At 40.2% G+C, this 10,079-nt stretch overlaps 1 protein-coding gene across 1 annotated transcript; it reads left to right on the forward strand.

Moving 5' to 3' along the window:
• The first annotated feature begins 207 nt into the window (after positions 1 to 207).
• LOC124284100 lies at positions 208 to 5,700 on the forward strand. Its single transcript, XM_046720158.1, has 3 exons — positions 208 to 256; positions 2,462 to 2,559; positions 3,379 to 5,700. The coding sequence occupies exons 1-3, from the start codon at positions 208 to 210 to the stop codon at positions 4,930 to 4,932; spliced, it is 1,701 nt and encodes a 566-aa protein (XP_046576114.1). The 3' UTR covers positions 4,933 to 5,700.
• The last annotated feature ends 4,379 nt before the right edge of the window (positions 5,701 to 10,079 follow it).

The following is a 10,079-nucleotide window of genomic DNA, read 5'->3' on the forward strand; positions in this document are numbered from 1 at the left end:
TGACTACATTGGGATGTGGCCCTCCTTTCGGTAACCTGCAGAAGGTCATACGACGTTCCCGGAATGACCCGAATGGTCGCGACACATTTATCGCTAGTGACATCACAGTAACATGACGTCATAGACAGTCTGAATGACAGCGTAATTCACTTGTGAACGCTGCGCCTTGTTTCTCTCCTGTTTTCACTAGTTTTCATGTTCGACAAGATGCCTGATTTTAAGAAAGTCATCTCTGGCGTGTCACTGACTCGGGCAGGTGAGATGAAATTTACGTTTTTGATAAAATACTTATTGGAACATTCTGTACGAACTGGGTTTGTGAACTGGCAGCTATAGTGAGAGTAAAAGTTTGTAAAGTATACTTGTTCGTTCAATGCTCTCACTTTAAGTCCGCATATATATGTCCTTTCTTCTGAAATATATTACTCATGGAAAGGATAAGAGAACGCATGAAAGTACAAGTGTTCCTTTATTCTTTTCCAGGTTTCTTCACAAGGTATGTATTGCACTGTGAGTGAAATTCGGGAAATAAATAAAGGAACACTTGTACTTTCATGTGTTCCCTTATTCGTTTCTATGAATATATATGACAACGCCGTTTTGGCCCGTGTTCGTCAGGTGGACAAATATGTAAATGAAATATTGACATGTGAGCCAACTTGTATCACATATGGACAGAGTTTTACGACAGTATAGAAATACATCATATTATACTGAAGGGCAAAAGAGAGTACACTTGTTTGAGCAGAAATTTACAAACATTGTCAAGGCGTTACCAAACTGTCGTTTCTAAATGACTACAAACTTATAGAGTCCAAAACATAACCACGAGCCCCGTATCAAATAAATCTTGGACTAATAACCATTATAGTCTTCATCTTTTGTTACATTTTTAGCCTCTCCAAACATGGGTAGACTTTCTTTTACCAAGTAGTTTAGTATGCTGATTCTTAAGTTTTTGTGCTACAGATTGTTCAATTGTAAATATTCTTTACCAACCCTAACACCACTATTAGTTAAATACGCGTATATTTAAATTATTTAAAAAAAATAATTCTTATCTTCAACATAACAATTTATAGTTTTAATGATTACGTATAAAGCGTTGGCTCGTTCAACGAAGACCCGGGTTCGATTCCCCACATGGATACAATGTGTGCAGCCCATTTTGGTCTCCCCCGCCATGATATTGATGGAATTTGGCTAAAAGCCACTCACTCACTCACACACTATTTATAAGACATCAGCAAGTTATTCCGGTAATGACCTATGTATCGATTATTGGAACTCTCGGTGTTTCGTAATAGTCTATTGCCAATTGACAAATTATTTATCAATATTTTGGTTGTTGTTTAATACAGCACTTATCCAGAGATTGACATCATGAGCATCGATCTATGTTAGCTTGCCTGACCACCCAATCCTGTTCTAACCCGGACCTTTAACTACCGTGGAAAAACATGCATGGATGTTTTTGTTTGATGGTAGCTAACAATGGAAACAAACAAGAAATAGTCATTCATTGGAGTTGCATAATTATGATACAGGGATTTTAGATTACGTCACATGCTTCATAACAATAAGTATCTCACAGTATAAATACCGTTTTAATCATCAAAACTTTAATATTTTGGGTTGTTAATCCTGCACAGGAGCTACTGATCGGCGACCCGTATATAATAGAGTCTGGATCAGGCAATCCAGTGGTTGTTATCATGCGCATCGCTCCATGCAATCGACCCAGTCAAAGAGTTTGACCACCTTATCCATTCAGTCGCCTCTTACGACCACCAGAGGTTACCGAGTATCTGTTATCTCGAGCCTCTGGGGGGCGGTGGGGTAGCCTAATGGTTAAAGCGTTGGCTCGTCGCGCTGAAGACCCGGGTTCGAATCCCCACATGGGTACAATGTGTGAAGCCCATTTCTGGTGTCCCCCGCCGTGATGTTGCTGGAATATTGCTAAAAGCGGCGTAAAACCAAACTCAGTCAGTCAGTCGAGCCTCTGGTCATCTAACGATCCTGGTCATCTAACCAGTTGTCCGGAGGTTTCGCCACTGTGTCAAATAATGCACGTGAATCTACACTGGAAAGCCTTAAAGGTATACGTATAAAACTATAGCAGTATTATTTAAATAGGAAATGCCTTCAATAGTCGCCCCCAATGACTTGGTCCCTTGATGTCCACAATTTCAGTCCGAACTGGAGCAAGTCCAAAATGGTCAGGTTTTACTAACCGTAAGTGTGGGCGGCATAATAGTGTGTGTTTTAGTTTAGGAAGATTCCACTCCACTTGTTTATAACTCTACATGTGCTTTTCATGTGATGTGTGACCATGCATCTGTCTGTATCATGGCCAGTGGCCTTTTACTGAATAAAACTGTCTGTCTGTCTGTCTATATTTCACCTGGTAAATATGAGGCGAGAGAATATGGTAATTATAAATTTTGTATTTTCCTTCCAGCGTCCCAGAGCGAGTCAAGTCATGAGGTCCAAGAGCAGATAGATACCCTGCGTCTGTGGCTGGACAAGATCAAGGTTTCAGCAATCACACAAGACAAGGTCAGTCATAAATGAGTGAGCTGGGTTTTTGCGCCCAATATTCCAGAATTACCGACTGGGGACACAGGAGATGGGCTTCAAACATTTTACCCATGCATGGAATCAAACCTGGGTCTTCGGTGTAACGAGATAACGCTCTTACCACTAGGCTACCCCACCGCCCCTCATGCAATGATGGGGCGGTGAGGTAGCCTAATGGTTAAAGCGTTGGCTCGTCACGCCGAAGACCCGGGTTCGAATCCCCACATGGGTACAATGTGTGAAGCCCATTTCTGGTGTCCCCCGCCGTGATGTTGCTGGAATATTGCTAAAAGCGGCGTAAAACCAAAATCAGTCAGTCAGTCATGCAGTGATACTTGATAACTATCCTTCTACAGGGATACGTATCAGTGCACTGATGACCTAGCCGCCCTTTTCTATGCAGTGTTACCGAGATTGATTTAAATTTTATCCCAACTTTATTTTAATTTTTTTATGAACCAGTGAAGATACGGGTTAGAATTGATCTTCAGCAACCCATGCTTGTCGTAAGAGGCGACTAACGGGATCGGGTGGTCAGGCTCGCTGACTTGGTTGACACACGCCATCGTATCCCAATTACGTAGATTGATGCTCATGCTGTTGATCACTGGATTGTCTGGTCCAGACTCGATTATGTAGAGACTGCCGCCATATAGCTGGAATATTGCTGAGTGCGGCGTTAAACAACAACCAAACTAAACCATACTTTCTATCAACGCTCCACTCAATATTCCATCTCTATAATCGCAGTCTGTAGAAAAACTGAGTCTATATATAATCTGTCTCTTCCTATTCCAGGTAGAAACCAATATCATTGAGAGAAAGAGGCTGTTTCTTCTGAAAAGAGAGATCGATCACAGCATCGACCTCGTGTCCAAACTTTGTCTCCTCTCAGGTCGTTCTACAACTGTCCAAAGTTCCTTACGAAACGTACACAGAATCGTCCACAAAGTTGCCCGTCAACTCAAAGTGTCGCAGCACCTCCCACCGCCAGTCTACTCGAAAGGAAAGTTCATCCAGCCAGGAAAACTTAGGCGCTTCCTCAGTCTGGTTTACAGACGCTGTAGTCGAATAGCGGCATTTCAGACTGGAGAAGAATCGGAGTCCAATAACCACGAAAAGTTGCTAGCAATTATCCGTGAGAGAAAAACACCAGAGAAACCAAACCGAAAGTTTTTATACAGACACAGGGATATATTAGCCAGGCTTAAGGACAGACGGGGGAGTCGGATCCACACTAAAAGTCTCCGTCGTGTCTGTCAAATGTCCGAAGTACCGGAAGAAGATCTGATTGGACAGGGTGGACGGTCAACAACTGACCTTTCCGAAACGTGCCCATCAACCTTCTCCTTCGAACGGCGTGATTCTATTGAGCTTGTTCTTTCAGGACAGCGTTCGTCGCAAGAGCTTTTGGCTGTAAAGGAGTCCTGTAGTGAGAGCGATTCAGCTGAAGAAGTCGTATTCAAAGTAGAAACTGTCCCAGACACATTATCAGATGGTAACACTGCTGATGAACCATTTGGACCTGACCCAGGACCAGTGAGGTCACCCAGGGCAACCCTCCCACCATTACAGATTTCTCCAAGGTCCACCAGGTCATCTGTGTCAGGACACCTAGGACCTGGATCTCCTGAAGCTGATGCCCTACCAGCGCTCCGTGTGTCTCCCGTTCTACCTTCGCTGTCACCAAGGTCGACCGGTAAACTAATCAATGTCAAAACCCTGTCAACCAGCCCAACACCTGGAAGCTCTGAAGCTGATACAGAACCAGTTAGATCTCCTGTAAGGGTCACCTCTTCCCATGATCTTCCTGCTGACAAAACTGAATGTGGAAACGATACAACGAAAGAAATGATATCACATTTGGAGATTACCAAGGCCAATACAACCGAAGAAGTTTCTTCTGAAACTAGTCCTTTGAGGGTCAGATCTCCTAGAAGATCGAGTCTACCGCCACTAAAGATTTCTCCACGGTCGACAGGAAAACCAAGCATACCTGCTGTTAATGAAGTAGAAACGGACATGACCTCAAAGCTTGAGACCAGCATCGGTCTGGGAGCCCTGTATGCCCTGCCGCCAATCAAGATGTCCAAGTCATCTACCAATGATGGCAACGATACTACGAGCAACTCGGTCAACACAGATGCTCAATCAGAAGATGGGCAAGAGAGTGCCGTCGATGGATCCGTTGCTGCGTCTTCCTCTGCTGACACTGCATCTCTGATGTCGCCTGGTCACTCTTCCGTGCCAATGCTTGCCAGCAGAATGAACACGCCAAAGAAATCCGTTTTCGTCCGTGCCTGGCGTCGCCTTAGAGGCATGTTCTGCATCAAGAAGGTGGCACCATTATAGACCAGTGCGGTGAATGACTAATATATCCCATGGGATCATAAGAAGGAGGACAACGTATGGATGAGCGAACAGAAAGATCATTTGGCGCCATGCATAAGGAATTTATCTGTGAGCAAAACATCCATGCGTATGAGCTGTAGGCAATCGTTTGATATGGCACTTATCGAAAAGTAAAGTGTGTGCGTGCGGCATGCGCGCGCGTGTGTGTTTTGTTTTGCATTGGGAGTAGTTGCATACTGATGATGAGCAAGTGAACAAGTTGCACTTCTTTTCAGTCTAGCATTTGCCTGTGTGTTGTATTCACATAGACATGTTCCTTCTGTTCAGTCATATGGTTCAAAATACTGCCATGAAGACTGCAAAAGTACATGTATGTATGGCTAATTCATCTTTTGTATGTACCTCCAAATATGTGATTTCGTTCGTGATATGGTGATGTGTTCACAACCTTGTGTCTGGTATGCATCTATACCTACAACCATGTTCGTGGTAAATTTACAGTACACGAATATTTTCTCTTTTCCTACAAGCACATGTGTACTTTCACTTTGCCTGCAAACATGTTCATGGTTTCATTTTGCATACAAACACGTGTGTGCTTTTTCTTTTCCTTCAAGCACACGTATTCTTCTCTTGTCTTACAAGCACACGTCTGCGTTCTCTTTTCCTACAAGCACGCGTGTGCTTTTTCTTTTCCTTCAAGCACACGTATTCTTCTCTTGTCTTACAAGCACACGTCTGCGTTCTCTTTTCCTACAAGCACGCGTGTGCTTTTCTTTTCCTTCAAGCACACGTCTTCTTCTCTTGTCTTACAAGCACACGTCTGCGTTCTCTTTTCCTACAAGCACGCGTGTGCTTTTTCTTTTCCTTCAAGCACACGTATTCTTCTCTTGTCTTACAAGCACACGTCTGCGTTCTCTTTTCCTACAAGCACGCGTGTGCTTTCTATTTCCCCGCAACCTCCATTTTACTTACCCTTTGCTTATAACCATGTAAAGGTTCGCTGTCGCTACCTCCATATAAATGTGCATACTTTCGGTTTGCCTCAAATTGCAATAGTATTTCAGTTGTACTGTGAACCATGCCCCGGAAAGCAATATGTACATATAGATATAGAGTATCTCTGATGAATCTCAAATGTAAATTCAAATGACTCTTTAGCTGTGAGTGTTTTGGGACGTCTTATCACGATGTCCAATTTCTCTCTATAGGTTATAGCAGTGGGGTAACCTCATAAATTCAGTTTATGTTGTATTAGTAACACACTTGATACAAGACCAACTGTCTGTTCTGATCATCATAAACAATTTCCATCAGTGCGATATCAAATGTGTGGGCGGACTGTAGTGTCGTTGTATAATAATAGTTATACGTATTGACTGAAACATATTTTATTCATTCAAGAAAAGGATTGGGCACAAGTAATCCAACTTAGAAAAGCCCTCTCTCCATACGTATTTGATGTCAACTATTATAAAACTATTTAGAGGTCATTCCTCGTTTCTTCCAGAAGCGCCATGTTGACTACGGAAGATTAACAGAAAGCAAATTATGTGAAACTGACTTATACCATTTGAAATACGTTTGAATGCAATAATCCCAATATTATACGTTTTCTGTTTAATAAGTAATATGGGTGTGTGCATTTTGTATTCCTAGAGTCCTTTTACACACTGATCATGAATAAATATTATTTCTTCAAACAAAATTGTTTCGACTGTATTTTAGCTATGTATACAATAGCACGAGCGTTGCAGTTATTTTTTATACTTTAACTTTTATTGATTGGAGTGAGTGAGAATGGTTTTACGCCGCTTTTAGCAATATTCCGGCAATATTTCGGCATTATCACGGCGGGGGAAACCAAAAATGTGCTTCACACACTGTGCCCATGTGGGGAATCGAACCTGGGTCTTCGGCGTGACGATCAAACGCTTCAACCACAAGGCTACACCACCGTTCCTTATTGATTGGAAATCAGAACACGGATAAGCGTTTAGCGCTATATTCAGCCACTCAGCAATATTCCAGATATAGGACGGCGGTCTGTAAATAATCAAGCAAGTCACCAATTCCGAACACCGATCTATTTAGTTCCATTATAAAACAAGCATTGGCTGATGGGGACATACACTGTTAACTAATACTTGCAGATATAATTAAACTCGGAAAACAGTATAACTGTAATAACATTTCCATGATCAAATAAGCTGCGAACATGTGGTTTGAAATGAGGCCGAGCTCCTTTGTGAAGTTGTCGGTTAGCAAGGCTACCGAAGACCCAGTTTCCATTCCAAACATGGCTACACCATATATACAACACCGACAGCTCTGCAGAAACAATTTCAGCACTTTCAAGTCAGTGTGATATAGATGTCACAGCCAGTGCAATCGTCCGTCTGCAAATCCACTACATGTATATACAAGGAGAGTATGTCACCCCACTAACACACTGTAGTATGGCAAGCCGTTTTCACATTTATCAAGAAAATAAAGATATCTTCAATTGTTTATAGAAATGTGTATTCTATTTAAGATGGCAATAATGTTTTTAAGATATCGGTAAATAATCGAAGATATCTTTCAGTAATTTCTGATATCCAAAACAGAATTATTGATATCGTTAAATGTTATTGAGATATCATGAACAACTGACTGACTGACTGAGTTTGGTTTTACGCCGCTTTTAGCAATATTCCAGCAATATCACGGCGGGCGACACCAGAAATTGGCTTCACACATTGTACCCATGTGGGGATTCGAACCCGGGTCTTCGGCGTGACGAGCCAACGCTTTAACCATTAGGCTACCCCACCGCCTCCATGAACAACTGAACAGTTACGCTCATAATGTACATGTACATGACTATATTAGAAATTATTTCAAGATATTTCACATTCAATTCAAGATAGCTTGGAATAATTTATACATATCCACAAACGCATTACAGATATTTTTAACTCTGTGAGATATATCTTTAATTCGGTTAGCGGTATCTTTAATTCAATTAGTGATATCTTTAATTCAATTCAAGATATCTCCAATTCAATTGAAAATATTTTTAGAACAATTAAGATGTCCTTAATTGATCAAAGATATCTATATTTAATTGCATCATTTCATGAACTGAATAACAGATATCATTAAAACATGCATTTGTATAAATCTTATATCTTATTCTGATATCATTAATCCAATTTAAGATATCAGCAATGCTCTTCAAGGTATCATTATTATACTTTATCATATCCTTAATTCATTTCGCGATGTTATGAAGTTTATTACAGATATCTATTATTATCTGTGACAGGATGAACTGTTTGTAGAGTTTTTATTCTTTAGTTTTAACAAAATAAATCTTCAGTTTAGTATATTTTAAACATTATATACTTCACTCTTCAGCTTTTCTAAACCCCTCTCTCAGCTTACTGCATGAGTTTTCTGCCTCAATCACAATCACCTAGAGCACTGCCACACAATAGCCACCCCAAGCGCGCCACTTACTGTCCTTTTGTCGTAAACCTTATTAGCTTACTGTCCCCTGTTTAAAGTTTTGAGTTTATGTGCAGCTCAGAACATCTCTACTATCAGGGGCGTAGCCACCATTATAAAAAAAACCCGGGCCTACACGTGATTGTTGCTAAAAGGTTGGGCAAGGGTTCAGTGCTATCTAAATATAAAGCTTTGAAACCTATCGGGCTTACTCGAAAAAAATGGCTTGCTACGCGCCTGACTGTCAACTGGTTACAAGGCACTTGTGGGTATTGAATAACGAATATTTGGATTATTTGGACATTTATTTTGGAGCTCTTGGGGTCATTTCTGAAGGTTAGTCTGTTTGAGTATTTTTGTAGTACATACATATTCACGTGATGTGTAAAGATATTGTGTTTGCGCTTTGATAAGTTGGCTGTTTTGTCATATTGTAAATATTGAGTAGTTTATGATAACTACACTTGTGTTGCAGAATGTTAATGCATTATCAGTATAATTATTTACGAACGGTAAATTATTCAGTAATGTTTGAGGTATCTTTAATTCGTTTCATAACATCTTCAATTCAATACAAGATGTCTCTATTTTCATTCAAGATATCTTTAAAACAATTCAAGATATCAGTATTTCTTAATAAATGTGAAAACGGCGGTAGCATACTGTACACATAGCACTAATTATAGCTCAGGGCAAATTTAAGTAATGTCACGCGCCACTATAGACTAACATCTACTTTCTGAAATGAACATATTTTATTGAAAAACGGTTCATAAATAATATTCATAAAATATAATAAAAAGGGGCCCAGGGTCGTTGTTCATTTCCTATAACTGGTAATCTAGACACCACACACATTCTAGATTTGCATGGGTTATTGGGTACATTTGTTGGACCTATTTGTTTCAGAGTCTGTGTGATAGACAAGCTCCACTATAGCAGGAGGTTAGCCCATACAGAATAATCTTATGACATTACATACAAATTATCTCTCTTTGTCAATATTTACAAAGAAAAAAATATCATCTTTAAAATTTTTTAAATAATTAAATGTCTTTTTAATCTCATTTTACAAGATATTTACAAGCTTGTAAATCTAGAGGTAAGAGTTTCCGTAATCCCCGCTTGAAATGTATTCTCTTTACATGTATTAGGATTATTTCGAGGGTTTAGGGTATGTTTGGGGTTATATTTAGGGTTAGGGTTTAGGATTAGGTATAGGCTGTTTATATAAAAAAAATCATAGGCGTATGTTCTTAGTCATATAATGATTTTAAAAAAATACGGGGGTTACGGGCGGAAATCTTTCCACTGGATGATCTATAATACCATCCTCAATCAACCCTTTATGAAAGAAAATCACTTTGAGAAATGTGACTGCGTGAATGGAGTTGAGGGTCGATAATTGATTTTCTTTTAATACCTAGGTTGACATGTAATCACATCGGAGAATGCCTGATTTCACGTAAATGAGCCTAATATAAAAGTTATGAATGATATATCGTTTATTACAACCCTGAGTATTACCAGAGACCGGGTCTCTGGTATTACATGTACATACAGATTTGCACACTCACTGTTTATACACAGGCCCCCACTGCGGGTCAGAAAATCGATAAACCAAGCCCTGGTTTACTATCCAGCCCCCCTACTAC

This window comes from Haliotis rubra, unplaced genomic scaffold (genome assembly GCF_003918875.1).
Source record: "Haliotis rubra isolate DU_JTF1 unplaced genomic scaffold, ASM391887v1 Scf33, whole genome shotgun sequence".
In the NCBI taxonomy this organism is placed as follows: domain Eukaryota; kingdom Metazoa; phylum Mollusca; class Gastropoda; order Lepetellida; family Haliotidae; genus Haliotis; species Haliotis rubra.

Excerpts from the sequence above, each read along its gene's own strand:
- LOC124284100 (XM_046720158.1), top strand. The coding sequence starts at position 208 with ATGCCTGATTTTAAGAAAGTCATCTCTGGCGTGTCACTGACTCGGGCA. Across the intron at positions 257-2,461 it reads CGTGTCACTGACTCGGGCAG|CGTCCCAGAGCGAGTCAAGT; the intron begins GTGAGATGAAAT and ends TTTTCCTTCCAG. Across the intron at positions 2,560-3,378 it reads CAGCAATCACACAAGACAAG|GTAGAAACCAATATCATTGA; the intron begins GTCAGTCATAAA and ends TTCCTATTCCAG.